Source organism: Calliphora vicina, chromosome 2 (assembly GCF_958450345.1).
Source record: "Calliphora vicina chromosome 2, idCalVici1.1, whole genome shotgun sequence".
Classification (NCBI taxonomy): domain Eukaryota; kingdom Metazoa; phylum Arthropoda; class Insecta; order Diptera; family Calliphoridae; genus Calliphora; species Calliphora vicina.
The window spans coordinates 136,365,401-136,384,249 of record NC_088781.1 but is presented as its reverse complement, the minus strand read 5'-3'; the positions used below and the strand labels follow the sequence as shown (position 1 = coordinate 136,384,249).

The 18,849-nt window shown below is 27.6% G+C and overlaps 1 protein-coding gene across 1 annotated transcript in view; it reads right to left on the bottom strand.

The window, feature by feature from the left end:
- Window positions 1–7,657, bottom strand: part of Sur (Sulfonylurea receptor) — a 138,146-nt gene extending 130,489 nt beyond the window's left edge. The window contains exon 1 of the mRNA XM_065502075.1: window positions 7,409–7,657. Within this exon, the coding sequence (XP_065358147.1) occupies window positions 7,409–7,572 (164 nt within the window). The 5' untranslated portion in view covers window positions 7,573–7,657. The remainder of the gene's footprint in view (window positions 1–7,408) is intronic.
- Window positions 7,658–18,849: the final 11,192 nt, after the last annotated feature.

Here is an 18,849-nt window from a genome sequence, read left to right as displayed (position 1 = left end):
TATCTTAAAGGAATGGACCTAGGCTTTCTTTTGAGCAAAAAAAAAATTAAAAAAGGGCCCATATTGGAAAAAAATTTTGATTTTGCAAAAAAAAATTAAAAAATTGTATGTCTTGCGTTACAAAATATTTATTTTGATAGATATCCCACTCGCATCCCACTAAGGGACTAAAAATATCTTAAAGGAATGGACCTAAGCTTTCTTTTGACTACAAAAAAAAAATTTAAAAAAAGGGCCCATTTGGAAAAAAAATCGTATTTGCAAAAAAAAAAGTCAAAAATTGTAAGTCTTGAGTTAAAAAATATTTATTTTGATAGATATCCCACTCGCATCCCACTAAGCGACCAAAAGGGTCTTCAAGGATAATAACTAAGCTTTTGTTTGACCTAAAAAAAAAGATTAAAAAAGGGTCCATTTTGAAAAAAAAAAGTCAACAAAGTTTTTGATTTTGCAAAAAAAGTCAAAAATTTTATGTTTTGAGTTACAAAATATTTATTTTGATAGATATCCCACTCGCATCCCACTAAGCGACCAAGTAGGTGTTCAAGGAAAATATCTAAACTTTATTTTAAGAAAAAAAAAAAAAAAAAAAAAAAAAAGAGAAAAAATTTTAAAAAAAAAGTCAAAAAAGTTTTTGATTTCGGAAAAAAAATATTAAAAATTTTTTATTTTTTTTTTTTAAATATTTTTTTTCGAAAGATCGAAGAAATAGCTATCTATACTATTTGGGACACATTTTGCTAAGAACAATAGGTAATAAGTTACATGGATAAGAAAAAACCCCTGTTTGACCAAATTGTCAAAATTTTACCCCCTATAACTCAGAGAGTTCTCGACCGATGTTGTTGAAAAATTGTGTCTGAGTTACTCTCCAATAGAGCTAACCTTGGTGCAAATTTCATCCCGATCGGAAGACATCGATTTCAAAAGTTGGTTCACTTGACATGAAATGCCCCATATATGTATATAATAACAAGTACAAAGAAATATAAAACTTCCTCATCTTTGTCGCCTTATGGTCTATCGTTTTCATTGTAATTCTTCGGCCACTGTGTGTTACACATTGTCAAACAAATTAAAAGATCTACTACAAAATCGTAATGAACCATGCCACATTCTTATAAATAATAATTTGTTTGTTTGTTTATTTTTTCTTTTTATAAAAGAAACACACAACAAAACGAATTTAATTTATGACTAAAGTTTATTTTCATTCTTAGTAATCTAAAAGCTGTGTTCATATGGCTTTTTAGGGGAATTCCTTAGGCGATCAAATTAATGACAACATGTGATCTTCTTTTTTTTTATTCACATTTTTCCAAAATGAGTTTTTTACTCTCGTTTTCTTTATTATTCGTATTTTATGTTCTTTTAACTCTTGCATTTTTTTTTTATAAAATTTTCAATATTTCAGCTTTTTTTTATTGTTATTTGTTTATACACATTTTTTGTTTTTGGTTTACTTTTTGTTATTTTGTGCTAAATTTAAAATGTTTGTTCATTTTCATTTGTTTATTTATTAATTTGCCTTTCTTCTTTTTTTGAAAATTTTTGTTTAATATCAAGCAGATTGTTTTTAAAGCAATTACAATTGATACAATTACTTTTGGTTTTTGTTTCGTTTAAAAATTTAAGGCAGTTCACAGTGCATAATGCTTAAGTTTAGGTGAATTTTTTTCTCGTGTAAAAATGGAAAAGTTATACTTATTTTACATCAACAGAAAGGAAATTGTATCTACTTTTCAAAAATATATATTTAATATATTAAACTTATAAAATCTAAATTATTCAAAACTTTAATATTACGGCATGATCATTAATATTGAGTCAATATATTTGTCAAAAAGGGAAGAAAATTCAAACTTAATTTATATCAATAGAAAGCTAATTGGGTCTACTTTTAATAAATTTAAAAATAGTTTTAAAATTTAAAAAGATTTTTTTCAAATTACCAAAAAATTCAAAAAAGTAAAATTTTTCGGCATGATCATTAATATTGAGACAATATATTTGACAAGAGGGGAAGAAAAGTTAGACTTATTTTATATCAATAGAAAGCTAATTGTGCCTATTTTTCATAAATTTAGAAATAATTTAATTTTTTAAATTATTAAAAGATTTTTTTAAAAATTAACAAGAATTCAAAAAAGTAAAATTTTTCGGCATGATTATTAATATTGACTCAATATATTTGTCAAGAGGGGAAGAAGAATCAAACTTAATTTATATCAATAGAAAGGTAATTGTGTTTACTTTACATAAATTTAGAAATAATTTTAATATTTTAAAATTTTAAAAGATTTTTTTAAACAAATTACCAAAAATTCAAAAAAGTAAAATTTTTCGGCATGATCATTAATATTGAGTCAATATATTTGTCATGAGAGGAAGGAAAGTCAAACTTATTTTATATCAATAGAAAGGTAATTGTGTCTACTTTTCATAAATTTAAAAATAATTTTAATTTTTTAAAATTTTAAAAGATTTTTTTAAAAAATTAACAAGAATTCCAAAAAGTACAATTTTTCGGCATAATCATTAATACTGAGTCAATATATTTGTCAAGAGGAGAAAAAAGTCAGACTTATTTTATATCAATAGAAAGCTAATTGTGTCTATTTTTCATAAATTTAGAAATAATTTTAAAATTTTAAAAGATTTTTTTTTTAAATTACCAAAAATTCAAAAAAGTAAAATTTTTTGGCATGATCATTAATATTGAGACAATATATTTTTGTCAAGAGGGGAAAAAAAACAGATTTATTTTATATCAATAGAAAGCTAATTGTGTCTACTTTTCATAAATTTAAAAATAATTTTAATTCTTTAAAATTTTAAAAGTTTTTTAAAAAATTAACAAGAATTCCAAAAAGTACAATTTTACTGCATGATCTTTAATACTGAGTCAATATATTTCTCAAGAGGGGAAGAAAAGTTACACTTATTTTATATCAATAGAAAGCTAATTGTGTCTACTTTTCATAAATTTAAAAATAATTTTAATTTTTTAAAATTTTAAAAGATTTTTTTAAAAAATTAACAAGAATTCCAAAAAGTACAATTTTTCGGCATAATCATTAATACTGAGTCAATATATTTGTCAAGAGGAGAAAAAAGTCAGACTTATTTTATATCAATAGAAAGCTAATTGTGTCTACTTTTCATATATTTAGAAATAATTTTAATATTTTAAAAGATTTTTTTTTAAATTACCAAAAATTAAAAAAAGAAAAATTTTTTGGCATGATCATTAATATTGAGACAATATATTTTTGTCAAGAGGGGAAAAAAAGCAGATTTATTTTATATCAATAGAAAGCTAATTGTGTCTACCTTTTATAAATTTAAAAATAATTTTAATTTTTAAAAATTTTAAAAGTTTTTTTAAAAATTAACAAGAATTCCAAAAAGTACAATTTTACTGCATGATCTTTAATACTGAGTCAATATATTTGTCAAGAGGAGAAGAAAAGTCAGACTTATTTTATATCAATAGAAAGCTAATTGTGTCTATTTTTCATAAATTTAGAAATAATTTAATTTTTTAAATTATTAAAAGATTTTTTTTAAAACTTAACAAGAATTAAAAAAAAGTAATATTTTTCGGCATGACCATTATTATTGACACAATATATTTGTCAAGAGGGTAAGAAAAGTCCTACTTATTTTATATCAATAGAAAGGTAATTGTGTCTACTTTTAATAAATTTAGAAATAATTTTAATATTTAATATATTAAAAGATTTTTTTAAAAAAAATTACCAAAAAGTAAAATTTTTCGGCATTATCATTAATATTGACTCAATATATTTGTCAAGAGGAGAAGAAAAGTCAGACTTATTTTATATCAATAGAAAGCCAATTGTGTATACTTTTCATAAATTTAGATATAATTTTAATATTTTACAATTTTAAAAGATTTTTTTTTTAATTACCAAGAATTCAAAAAAGTAAAATTTTTCGGCATGATCATTAATAGACAATATATTTGTTAAGAGGATAAGAAAAGTCCTACTTATTTTATATCAATAGAAATGTAATTGTGTCTACTTTTAATAAATTTAGAAATAATTTTTGTATTTAATATATTAAAAGATTTTTTTAAAAAAAATTACAAAAAAATCAAAAAAGTACAATTTTTCGGCATGATCATTAACATTGAGTCAATATATTTGTCAAGAGGGTAAGAAAAGTCCTACTTATTTCATATCAATAGAAAGGCAATTGTGTCTACTTTTAATAAATTTAGAAATAATTTTTATATTAAAAGATTTTTTTAAAAAAAATTACCATTAATATTGAGACAATATATTTGTCAAGAGGGGAAGAAAAGTCAGACTTATTTTATATCAATAGAAAGCTAATTGTGTCTACTTTTCATAAATTTAGAAATAATTTTAATATTTTAAAATTTTAAAATATTTTTTTAACAAATTACCAAAAATTCAAAAAAGTAAAATTTTTCGGCATGATCATTAATATTCAATCAATATATTTGTCATGAGAGGAAGGAAAGTCAAACTTATTTTATATCAATAGAAAGGTAATTGTGTCTACTTTTCATAAATTTAGAAATAATTTAATTTTTTTAAATTTTAAAAGATTTTTTTTTTGTTAATTTACCAAGAATTCAAAAAAGTAAAATTTTTCGTCATTATCATTAATATTGACTCAATATATTTGTCAAGAGGGGAAGAAAAGTCAAACTTATTTTATATCAATAGAAAGCTAATTGTGTCTACTTTTCATAAATTTATAAATAATTTTAATATTTTAAAATATTAAACGATTTTTTTAAAAAAGAACCATGAATTCAAAAATGTAAAATTTTTTGGCATGATCCTTAATATTGAGTCAATATATTTTTGTCAATGAGGGGAAGAAAAATCAGAATTATTTTATATCAATAGAAAGCTAATTTTGTCTATTTTTCATAAATTTAAAAATAATTTTTGTATTTAAAATATTAAAAGATTTTTTTAAAAAATTAACAAGAATTCAAAAAGTAAAATTTTACTGCATGATCATTAATATTGAGACAATATATTTGTCATGAGGGGAAGAAAAGTTAGACTTATTTTATATCAATAGAAAGCAAATTGAATCTACTTTTTAAATATCTAGAAATAATTTTAATATTTTGAAAATTAAACAATTTTAAAAGATCTTTATTAAAAAAATCAAAATTTATTTTATTATTTTTACAAAATCAGTTATCTAGGACAAGTTTATGGCCGATTGAGAAATAATATTTTAATATAAAAGTTTAGAAATTTCATAATTGCTACAAATTGGTTAAAGGTTTCTTAATTAGACTCCAAAATTTGGAAGTTCCTTTAAAAATTTTAAATTTTCCATCAATTTTGACACCCTGTAACTCATGTTGTATATAAACAGGGTGATTACAAATTTAATTTTCTGAAAATTTACTTCCTGCTTTATAAATTTCTCATACATCATTTTTTTATTATTGTAGAAAATTATAATTCCTTCAAATCTTTGTAAAAGTTACGATTTTTTAAATTTATTTATACTTGAGCTGTTGATCTTTGGCAGCCTGTAGCTCATATTGTATAATAACATGGTGTTTACAAGTTCCAGTTTCTGAAAGCTTAGCTCCTGTTCCATGACTTTCTCATACATTATTTTCTCATTAGAGAAGTAAAATATAAATAAATCCGTCATCATTTGTAAAAGTAACGGGATGAAAAGTCTTTTCACACTTGAGGTTGTCAACTTTGACACCCTCCCTGTAGCTTATGTTGTATATAAACAGGGTGATTCCAAGTTTAATTTTCTGAAAGTTTAGGTCCTGCTCTAAAGCTGCCTTATACATTGTTCATTCAACACAAAATTTAAATCAATTCTATTCAGTCATCATTTCTAAAAGATTAGAGCTCTAAATTCCTTTACTCACTTGAGATGGTCAACTTTTACACCCTGTAGCTCATGTTGTTTTTAAACAGGGTATTTCATTAGAATGCTTAGGTCCAGCTCTATATCTTATATATGGATTACATTGTCATTGTAAAGTTTAAATTCCGCCTAAATCGAAGTTATCCGAAAAAGTTTAAAAAATTTATTCACACTCAATTTGGCCATCTGAAAATAAAATTCAATAGAATCTGTCGGGTTTTGTAAGTGATATAAGCACTAAACTGACACCCTGTAGCTCAGGTGGTAAACACACAGGGTGGTTATAAATAAAAATTTCTGAAAGTTTAAGTCTACCTCTATAAGTTTTGTTAACATTATTTTCAATTACAAACTTAAATTTCGGCCAAATCGTTTCTCATTTGTAAAAATCACAAGCTCTAAATACTTTTTCACACTCGAGGTGACCAGGTTTGACACCCTGTATGTCATGTTGTATACAAACAGGGTGGTTACAAGTATTTATTTCTGAAAGCTTAAGTCCCGCTCTTTAACTTGTCTATACAGTACTTTTTAATCAGACTAGTAGTTTAAAAGTTATGTACATATTTAGTATTGCAAATAGTTTATTTACAGTCAACCTTTTTGCGCATTATATGAAATTGTTCCCGTAGAGAAATACACAAAGAGCGGAAACTATAAAAAAAACTCAAATAAAAAAATTATTTAAAAAAATTCCACAGTACACCTAGCTTTTTTATACTAATAAATTCTCACCACTTAGGTTTTTGACAACTGAGTTAGGTTTTTGCCAGGAGAGTTTACGATCTATGTGTATTTATTACTAAAAAAATGTGGTGGTTTTGTTTTCTCAGTTTTTTTTACTAATACAATCCCACCTTTAAAGTTTCTGACAACTGAGTTAGGTTTTTGACTGGAGAGTTTCCGATCCCAAATTGTTTAGGTTGACAATATTACTTTCTTATTTGGAAAATCAACGTGTTCTAATAAGAACAAATGTAGGCCATCGACCTACAGGTGATTAAATTAGCAGATGTTGAACAAAAAAAATTATTTAGCAGCAGGTCTTTTATTTTGGGGTAAAAAAACATAATAACTTATGGACACATTTGTTTGAAAAGTGTTTCAAAAACATTTGATTTAATCGAATTAGAAAATTCTTTTGTAGTTTTTCATATTTCTGTTATAATTTGTGCCAGTCATGGAAATTAATTGGCTGCATATTTGCTACTGAAATCTGAATTGTAAATTTAGCCTACATTTGTTCAATATCAAAAAAACTATCCAGGCAAATTTTCAAGAGAAAAAAGTTTAACAAAAATATTGAAATAAATTGAAAAAAAATATTCGAAATTTCTTTCATGTTTTATTGATTTTTATTGTTTTCTAATGTAAAACTAAAATATTCATATTCAAACGGATTTTTCAATTATTTAAAATAAAAAATTTCCAATATTTAGAATTGAAATTGTAATATTTTGTACTTTAAAAGTTTGTAGTTATTTTCACTTACCTAAATTTAAACTTCCACAGCATGTAAACTATAATGGCCAGCAGCAATGTAGCTGCTATAATGGAGGCCTCCCATTTAACGGTAGTTATACTGCAAATATCCGTACCCAGCTGCTCGTATATAGTTTCCGCCTTAACATTTTCACAATATATCGTTAAACCCATATTTTAAATTCTTGTTTTCTTACACACAATACCCAAAATACTTTTAACAAAATTTTGCTAAATCTATTATTTAAATTTATTTTCTTTCCATTGTGTTTCTGTTTTAAAAAATTTCGCAAAATATGTTTACTGTTTAATAAGGAAGACAACTAAAAATAAGTAAGAGTGCTATATTCGGCTGTGCCGAATCTTAAATACCCTTCACCAAATTATACTTCAAAGTTTTAATTTTTTTTCCAGTTGTTTTTTGAATTTTTTGGAAAAAAAAATTTTTTCGATTGTTATTTTAATTTTTTTTTTTTTAAATTGAAAATTTTTTTTTTTTAAATTTTAAAAATTTAAAAAATTTTTTTTTTTTAAATTTAAAAATTTTTTTTTGGTTTTTTGTTTTTTAAAAAAAAAATCTGGTTCAAAATTTTTTTCCCGATTTTGACCCATTGTAGGTCCAACTTTCTATGGTCTTATATACGTCGTTGCAAATGTCTTTGAAATATCTATCATTAGATATCCATATTGTCTATATTAATGTCTTAGTAATCCAGATATAGGTAAAAAAATAGGTCAAAAATCGAGGTTGTCTTGGTTTTTTCCTCATATCTCAGCCATTTGTGGACCGATTTTGCTGATTTTAAATAGCAAAATTCTCGAAAGCATGTCTGACAGAATTATTGAAGATTTGGATCCCGAAGATATCTGGGGTCTTCAGAAAACTGATTTCAACAGACAGACAGACAGACAGACAGACAGACAGACAGACAGACGGACAGACAGACAGACAGACAGACAGACAGACGGACATGGCTTAATCGACTCCGCTATCTATAAGGATCCAGAATATATATACTTTATAGGGTCGGAAATGAAAAATGTAGAAATTACAAACGGAATGACAAACTTATATATACCCTTCTCACGAAGCTGAAGGGTATAAAAATAACACAATATTGTTTCAACACCCAAAATACAAATCATTCCATTTGTTTAGATTCAAAATAAACAATCAAATAACAAAATTTCCATTAATTCAATACACAATAACGATTTTTGTTTAACATTTCGTTAAATACAATAATTATATTTCGAATATTTATTTTATATATTCCAAAAATTTGTTTCAGCACAAAGTAATATACAAAATATTATTTTTATATTCCAAAAAAAAACACACACACAGATTATTGCTGGACTTTTTTTTGCTCAATAATAATTATGTTTAAATGTACATATTTTCAATACTTTTTTTTAAATGTACACAAATATATACAATTTTAATATGTATTTCTTTGCTCATTTGTTATATCTGGGCAATTGCACATACATAAATTAATTTATTTTTCCAAAACAAAAAACTACAATATTTACACACAAATCGCAAACAATATATTTTCAAATCGTTTGCTTTGGTTAAAAACCACGAGTATTTTTATTAAACAACAACCGTTACCACCGACTTCTAAAAATCATCTAAAGATATTGAAAATATTTAAATATTTTACTTATTCGAAATTTGTACAAAAATTCAAAACTCATCATACTCATTTCACACGCCAAAACAAACATTCTCAATTTACTGTAGAGCAGATGATGTTGTTGTTATAAATTAAAGAATTATTAGGGCGAAGCTAAGACATTAGAGAAGAGAAATACAAAATGTGTCTCTATCTATACATTTTTATACCCTTCACCTTCGTGAGAAGGGTATATATAAGTTTGTCATTCCATTTGTAATTTCTACATTTTTCATTTCCGACCCTATAAAGTATATATATTCTGGATCCTTATAGATAGCGGAGTCGATTAAGCCATGTCCGTCTGTCTGTCTGTTGAAATAAATTGTCTGAAGACCCCAGATATCTTCCAAATCCAAATCTTCAATAATTCTGTCAGACATGCTTTCGAGAAGTTTCCTATTTAAAATCAGCAAATCGGTCCACAAATGGCTGAGATATGAGGAAAAAACCAGGACAACCTCGATTTTTTACCTATATCTGGATTAGAAAGTCATTAATATAGACAATATGGATATCTAATGATAAATATTTCAAAGACCTTTGCAACGACGTATATAAGACCATAGTAAGTTGGACGTACAATGGGTCAATATCGGAAAAAATATTTTTTAACACGAATTTTTTTTTTACCAAAAGTTTTTTTCGCTAATATAAAAAAAATTGAAAAAACAAAAAAAAAATAAAATTTTAAAAATTAAAAAAAAAATCCAAAAAAAATTTTCCAAAAAATGAAAAAACTTTGTAAAAAAAATAAATTTTGTTTACCTAAAAATATTTAAAATTGTTATTTTAAAGTGTAATTTGGTGAAGGGTATATCAGATTTGGCACAGCCGAATATAGCTCTCTTACTTGTTATTATTAAATAACAAATTAAAATAACTTCTAACTGAATATTTTACCTAGAACTTAATTATAAAAATCCTTAAACTTCTCTAACAAAAACATATTTAAAAAAAAAACAAAATAAGTAAGAGAGCTATATTCGGCTGTGCCGAATCTTATATACCCTTCGCCAACACTTTAAAATAAAAATTTGAAATATTTTTAGGTAAACTAAATTTAATTTATTTTTTTCAAAAGTTGTTTTATTTCATTTTTTGGGAAACAAAATTCAGAAATTGTTTTTAAATTTAAAAAAAAAAATTATTATTTAGGGAAAACAAATTTTTTGGTGAAAAAAAATTCGCTTTAAAAAATATTTTTTTTTTTCGATTTTGACGAAATTCTTTTTAAATTTTTTTTATTATTTAATAAAGAAAATTTTTCGTAAAAAAAATTCGGTTTAAAAAAAACTTTAAACAAAAATTCTAGATCTGCACTTGAGACGGATTTCAAAATAAAATTAAAAAAAAAAATATTTAGAATTGTTGTACAGTGGTGTAGTATAGTAGTATCTTCTAAAATATTGATGATTTTCCAAATGCGAAAATAATATTGTCTACATAAAGTACTCTACATTAGTACTCTCAGAAACGAATTTGTTATTCAAAAATATAATATAGTTTAATATAAATAATATAATTCTATTACGAAATTGCATTAACGATATGAATTTAACAACTGCTTGCAACATTCAGCATGTTTATAAACATTTCCAGTGCTCGAAACTTCTACTTATCAACAATGTTGATAATACGCTATTATTAACATTGTTTGTAACATTAACTGTTGAAGCTGCTAACATTAACATAGCTGCTAAAAAAACATGTTAGTTTTGTCCGTTACATAGATAATTCATGAAACTACTAGAAGATGACACTGTGTGTATAAATAGTAACAGAAAATTGCAGTCAGTCAGTTTATCATAGGCGCTGTTAGAATAACATCAACTGCATACTTCTACATTATAAAGTGTGTAATTTAAGTGTGTGTATTCCTGTGAATTATAAACGTATATTTGTATAAAATCACAGAGTGACTATTTAAACTGTTGTTGTGTAAATTTTAATAAATCACGAGTTTTTACAATTTTGTAATTAAAAGTATTCGGTTTATTTAAAGGAAATAAACCCCCGTTTTTAAAAAGTAAAAACACAAGTAACATTACAAGGCTGTCAAAGTTGATTATCTGGAGTGTGAAAGGAATTTTAAACTCGTAGCTTAAAAACTAATGATGACTAATTTTATTGATTTATAATTTTGTAAGTGGATAAATAATGTAAAAGAAAGTTGTAGAACCGAATCTAACTTTCTATAATTTCAATGATGGAAAAGTTAACCTGTAAAATATAGTATGTATATTTAAATATTGAAAAATCTGTCCATAACAAAATAGTTTTCTAAAAAGTAACAAAAAGGCAAAATATTACATAGACACATCAGGAAAAAGTAAAAGGCTACGCTAATTGTGATCCTCAAGAGGTCATAGAGCAAAAAAAATGTGATCAGTCATATTTTCCATAAAAAAATGTTAAATCATTCATTCATAATTCGTTAGAGTTCCCAGAGCAAAAAATAATGAAAATCTGTGATCAATTAAATTTTTATATGAAAATTTAATTCATTAATAATTCGTTAAATTGAAGTCATAGAGCAAATATATTGAAAATCTATGATCACTCATAATTTACATCAAAAATCAATCGAATCAATGTTTTATTTGATCACAATCGAGTGTGTCAAAGTTGACAACATCAAGTGTGAAAGAAATTCAGAGCTACTAACTTTTACAAATGTTTACTGTATTGAATGAATTTAAATTTTCTGATCGAAAAATAATCTATTTGTATAAAAGAGTAACGTTGGAATTTTAACTGTGGGTTCCTCCCACTTAGAAGGGTTTTTTGGAAATTCAAACGTTTAGGGGTTAAAAAAAATGGTAAAAACAGGTAAATTCGATAACCTTATATCTTCAAAAGTAATAAAGATACAAAAAAACTTTAAATTGCATGTTACTCCATTTAAAAAATAAGCTGACAGGTGTTTCGTACTTTTACGAAATTCGAATCTTTTGGGAGATAAAACGGGTAAAGAGTGTATTTTGGTACTTTTAAACCAATAAACATAGAAACAAATTTTAAATCGTATTCTTTACTTATCAAATAATAACAAATATGAATTTGGTACTTTTTGGAAATTTGAACCCAGTGTTATTTGGAACTCAAGTGTCCCCATTAAGGGATAAACATTTTTTGTACATTTTTCATAAAATAGCTTCACCACGATACAGAAATTTATTTTAAATAAAATTTTGCAACCGCAATTGGGATAACAAAAAGTTACCAAAAATGGGGGTTAAAACTGGAAAATACGTTTTATTTGAAATTATTAAGCCAATTTTCATACAACAATTAACGAACAGGGTGTTATTTGGAACTCAAGTGTCAATGAGTATATTGGGCCAAATCCGGGCAAACAGTTTGGTACTTTTTTTAAAACATATTTTTCTTGAGCACATTAACACTGAATTTAATCGTTTGAGACATATCTGTAGCAAAAACCATTTTGGCAAAAGTATTTTTAAATTTCAAACAAGGAGGAAAAGGGAAATTGGTACTTTTCTCCTAAAGGTACTTTTTGAATATTTTAAATTATTTAACTTATCGACATTAAAATTAGCTGATATGTATCTGAATGAAGTTAGAGTTAGAAATAGGGGATAATATTTAGGTACCAAAATGTGAGAACAGAACTATAGGTACTTTTTGTTCTAATGGACCTAGAAATATGAAATTAAACATATATGGTTCTGAGTGAAAAAGAATCCAAGGGGTGACTATGGTACTTTTTTTATTGAATACATTTATAATAATGAACCTGGAATCATGAAATTAGGCGCATATGGTCCTAAATGAGTAAAATCTGCCAAATGTGTATTTAGTGGTACTTTTTGTTCTTCTAATGGTACTTTTTGAATTTTCTTTAATAATCGACCTAGAAATATGATTCTGAGGGTACTTTTTCTTTATTTGAATAGTACGTTATGAATTTTGTTCACTAATGAAACTAGACAAATGTTTTCATTATATGGAACCGATTCTGTGGGAATCAACAAGTGGCTGCTTGTGCAAAATAAAGTTATAGAGCAAGATCTCAGCTTTCAGAAAATTGAGCTTGTAGTCACCCTGTTCCTATACAACATAAGCTACAGGGTGTTAAATTTATACCCCATTTAAACTTTAAAATTTTATAATTTTTACGAAATTGTATCGCTTTAACTGAATTTAAATTTCCTGAAATATATTTTCTATTCCGCTACAGGCATCTTTAGTTGGAATTGCATTTAGAAAGGTTTAGATCAAGGCAAATTATATATAAAAGGTGGTGTCGGTGGCGAATTCAGGCAAATACGAGCGAATTCATGCATTTTTTATATATGAAGTTTGACATTCGATACAATGAGAGAGTGGTTTTGAATGTCAAACTCCATATATAAAAAATTAATGAATTCGCTCGTATTTTCCTGAATTCGCCACCGACACCACCTTGTATATAAATTCGCCTTGGTTTAGATTAATGAAAAAAAGGAAGCTTTCAGTATTAAAAAAATATAAAAGCCAAATACCATAAACAAATATTGAGAAACTCATTTTTTTTTATTGTAAAAAAAAATCTACCATTTCTCAACGAAAAAATATTAAAAATTTTCACCAAAAATTCAAATTTTTAAAATAAATGTTTGGCAAGAGAAACATCAATAAAAAAATTTAATTTTCACCAAAAAATTAAATTTTCACAAACAAATAGCATGATTTCGTTTCCAAAATATGAGGCGCCTTAATATTTACTCTCACACAATTATTTCTCTGCATGAGTTTTTACGTGCTCTAGAGAATTTTGAGAAATAATATTCAAAATTCTTTAAAATGTATAAAAAAAAGAGTGCGTGCTTATTTCCAGACAATTGGGAGTTTATTTTCTTTCTAAACTCTATAGATTTGAGATTGAAAGCTGTATGTTTTAAATAAAATTTGCATTTTATTTTCGAATACACAATATTTTTCACTTGTTATTAAGATTTCGAAATATGTAGCTAGTTTTATGCTCTTGCCTCATTTTTTTTCATTTGGAAAAGTGTCTGCTGCCTGTTCTTTTTTATTTTTGTCTCAGCTGCCAGTAGATCTTCAAAATTTTGTATAAACAATCAATATAATAAAAGATCGTGTAGCCAACGCCGCCACCACTTGTAAAATGATTGCTATTTTTTACGAATTGATTTGTTTATAAAACAAATTGCAGCAGTTTTGCTGGAGAATCAGTAAAGTGTTTATTTTTTGTAAGATTTTATTTAGAATTTTCAATTAAATTGTTGTTTTTATTTTCTTTCTAAATGAGTTTTATATCCTTAATGGTTGCTGCTGCGAATTTTTCACAAAAAATAAAAAAAAAATTCTTGATGTTTGCTCTGTAAAACTCAAGAATAATACTTGTAATTTGGTTGAAAGACAACATAGGGGAAGTTGTATTAACAGAAATACTGCAGTAATTTCAATTTCTTTGTGTAATATGCTAATATTTTGAATCAGCTTTAGTTTGGCATACCTTCTCCCACTTGTAAGATCATAATTTCGTTTTGGAGTGTCTTTTTTTAAACAACTTGTTATTTTACTTACTAATTAGAGCATTAATACAATGTTTACATTTTCTTTATTATTATTGAGATGGTTTTTATTTAAAAATATATCAGGCTGCGTATTTACTGAAGATTTTGTTCGAAATGCATTCAAATAATGTCTTTATGTTATATTTCGTTTTATATTAATTGACCCTTAACTTGATCACTACTTTAATCAGTCATCATATTGCAGTAGTTTTATTTGTTTTTCTTCTTAAATATCGTTTTCTTTATGTTATTGCTGTAGTAGCAATGGAATTTCCTTAATTCATTGTATGGCACAATATTTATAAAAATATAACAAAAAAAAGCATGACAAACATGCAATACAATAAAAAAGCCACCCTCAAAGATTTAATTGATCTAGCTAGTAATTGGCATTTGTGTAGGTACTACACAAATTTAAAGAAAACTTTCATTTTTCGCATTTTCACTTTCAACCATAAAAATATCATTTCACAGTTTTTTTTAACACCACCTCAAATTTGCTGCAAAAAAACCCAACAGTAAAACAATTCCAACTCTTTTTCCTAAATTTTGTTTTATTTGCCATAAATGTTTTATATGCTTTAATGCAGTTGTTCTCGAATATCCTAAGCTTTTTTTGTAAGTTTATAAATACCAAAAAAAAAAAAGGAAACAAACTGTACAACTGCTCCTATTAAATAAAATCCAAGTTGAAAGCATTTTACCACGAAATCCTTAAAATTCTTACATTTTAAATGATGCTACACAATTTGAAATGCATCATCAAAAACCTAAAAGATGGATGAAACAAAAAAACATGTATAAGTAATACTGAACTCCCAACTAATGCAACGTCCTAGAAACAAACAAACAACTACAGCTCAACACGTTCTGCATACGATTTTCACCCCCCCAAAAAAAGTATAAAATAAAAGATAAAACTGGTGCAACTGTTCTAAAATACATAAGAAAATAGACAAGGACTGGTTAGGTACTCTATCTAGTCATAGTCTAGTTCATAGGCTAGTTCATAGTATAATTCCTTGTGTAGTTCTTATTAAAAATTCCCAGCCCAGTTTCCACTCTAATTCATAATCAAGTTCATAGTCTAGTTAGTAAACTATTTCATAGTCTGGTTTATAGTCTAGTTCATGGACTAGTTCCAGTCTAGTTCCTAGTCGAGTTCCTAGTCTGGTTCCTAGTCCAGTTTCTAGTCTAGTTCGTAGTCTAGTTCCTAGTCTAGTTCCAAGTCGAGCTTCCAGTCTGGATCACTGTCGAGTTCTTAGTGCAGTTGCTAGTCTAGTTCCTAGTCTTGTCCCTAATCTAGTTCCTTGTATACTTCCTAGTCTAGTTCCCAATTTAGTTCCTTGTCTAGTACGAAGTCTAATTTCCAGTCTGGTTTCTAGTTCCTAGTCTAGTTCATAGTCGAGTTCTTATTGTAGTTCCTAGTCTAGTTTCTAGTCTAATTACTATTTTAGTTCATAGTCGAGTTCTTCCGAGTTCCTAGTCTATTTCCTAGTCTAGTTCCTAGTCTAGTTCCTAGTCTAGTTCCTAGTCTAGTTCCTAGTCTAGTTCCTAGTCTAGTTCCTAGTCTAGTTCCTAGTCTAGTTCCTAGTCTAGTTCCTAGTCTAGTTCCTAGTCTAGTTCCTAGTCTAGTTCCTAGTCTAGTTCCTAGTCTAATTCCTAGTCTAGTTCCAAGTCTAATTCCTTGTTTAGTTCCTATTCTAGTTCCTAGTCTAGTTCCTAGTCTAGTTCCTAGTCTAGCTCCTAGTCTAGTTCCTAGTCTAGTTCCTAGTCTAGTTCCTAGTCTAGTTCCTAGTCTAGTTCCTAGTCTAGTTCCTAGCCTAGTTCCTAGTCTAGTTCCTAGCCTAGTTCCTAGTCTAGTTCCCAGTCTAGTTCCTAGTCTAGTTCCTAGTCTAGTTCCTAGTCTAGTTCCTAGTCTAGTTCCTAGTCTAGTTCCTAGTCTAGTTCCTAGTCTAGTTCCTAGACTAGTCTAGTCTAGTTCCTAGACTAGTCTAGTCTAGTTCCTAGTCTAGTCTAGTCTAGTTCCTAGTCTAGTTCATAGTCGAGTTCCTAATCTAGTTCCTAGTCTAGTTCCTAGTCTAGTTCCTAGTCTGGTTCCCAGTCTAGTTCCTAGTCTAGTTCCTAGTCTATATCATAGTCCAGTTCCTAGTCTAGTTCCTAGTCTAGTTCCTAGTCTAGTTCCTAGTCTAGTTCCTAGTCTAGTACCTAGTCTAGTTCCTAGTCTAGTTCCTAGTCTAGTTCCTAGTCCAGTTCCTAGTCTAGTTCCTAGTCTAGTTCCTAGTCTAGTTCCTAGTCTAGTTCCTAGTCTAGTTCCTAGTCTAGTTCCTAGTCTAGTTCCTAGTCTAGTTCCTAGTATAGTTCCTAGTCTAGTTACTGGACTAGTTCCTAATCTAGTTCCTAGTCTAGTTCCAAGTCTAGTTTCCACTCTGGTTTCTAGTTCCTAGTCTAGTTTCCACTATGGTTTCTAGTTCCTAGTCTAGTTCCTAATCTAGTTCCTAGTTTAGTTCCTAGTCTAGTTCATAATCTAGTTCCTAGTCTAGTTCTTAGTTGAGTTCGAAGTCCTGTTCCTAGTCTACTTCCTAATCTAGTTCCTAGTCTAGTTCCTAGTCTAGTTCATAATCTAGTTCCTAGTCTAGTTCTTAGTTGAGTTCGAAGTCGTGTTCCTAGTCTAGTTCCTAGTCTAGTTCCTAGTCTAGTTCCTAGTCTAGTTCCTAGTCTAGTTCCTAGTCTAGTTCCTAGTCTAGTTCCTAGTCTAGTTCCTAGTCTAGTTCCTAGTCTAGTTCCTAGTCTAGTTCCTAGTCTAGTTCCTAGTCTAGTTCCTAATTTAGTTCCTAGTCTAGGTCCTAATCTGGTTTCTAGTCTAGTCCCTAGTATAGTTCCTAGTCTAGTTCCAAGTCTAGTTTCCACTCTGGTTTCTAGTTCCTAGTCAAGTTTCCCCTCTGGTTTCTAGTTCCTAATCTAGTTCCTAGTTTAGTTCCTAGTCTAGTTCCTAGTCTAGTTCCTAGTCTAGTTCCTAGTCTAGTTCCTAGTATAGTTCATAATCTAGTTTCTAGTCGAGTTTCTAGTCGAGTTCCTAGTCTAGTTCCTAGTCTAGTTTGAAGTCTAATTTCCAGTCTGGTTTCTAGTTCCTAGTCCAGTTTTTAGTCTAGCCTAGTCTAGTTCCAAGTCTAGTTCGAAGTCTAAATTCCAGTCTGGTTTCTAGTTCCTAGTCAGTTCCTAGTCTAGTTCCTAGTCAAGTTCATAATCTAGTTTCTAGTCTAGTCCCTAGTATAGTTCCTAGTCTAGTTTCTAGTCTTGTACATAGTAGTTCCTAATCTAGCTCCTAGTCTAATTCCTAGTTTAGATCATAATCTTGTTCATAGTCTAGTTTCATGTCTAGTTCCTAGTCTAGTTTCTAGTCTAGTTCCTAGTCTAGTTTCTAGTCTAGTTCCTGGTCTAGTTCCTAGTCTAGGTTCTAGTCTTGTACATAGTAGTTCCTAATCTAGCTCCTAGTCTAATTCCTAGTCTAGTTCATAATCTTGTTCATAGTCTAGTTTCATGTCTAGTTCTAGTCTAGTTTCATGTCTAGTTCTTGTCCAGTTCCTAGTCTAGTTCTAGTCCAGTTCCTAGTCTAGTTCCTAGTCTAGTTTCTAGTCTAGTTCCTAGTCGAGTTCTTAGTCGAGTTCGAAGTCCTGTTCCTAGTCTAGTTCCTAGTCTAGTTCATAATCTAGTTCCTAGTCTAGTTCCTGGTCTAGTTCCTAGTCTAGTTTCTAGTCTTGTACATAGTAGTTCCTAATCTAGTTTCAAGTCTATTTCCTAGTCTAGTTCATAATCTTGTTCATAGTCTAGTTTCTTGTCTAGTTCTAGCCCAGTTCCTAGTCTGGGCACATCTTTAAATATTGAAATGTTTTATTTCATTTACGGAACTGAATATGCCATCCAAACTGTTTACAACAAACAGCAAAGCAACTGGTTGTTACATACAGATTATTTACTTCCTACATCATTCATGATTATATTTTCGGTAGATTTTTTTCAACTCCTTTTGCTATAAGGAACTTAAGATACAATTTGGTTGTAAATACCAAAAAAAAAATGGAGTAAAACATTGTGGTTTCTCTAGTACGTTGTGATGAATATGTTGTTGTTTTTATTTTAACTTTCAACGTACCATTTTTACAATTCGATTAACTTGGCAAAATTGAAAATTCGTACTTGTACATTTGTTTTTTTTTATTTTG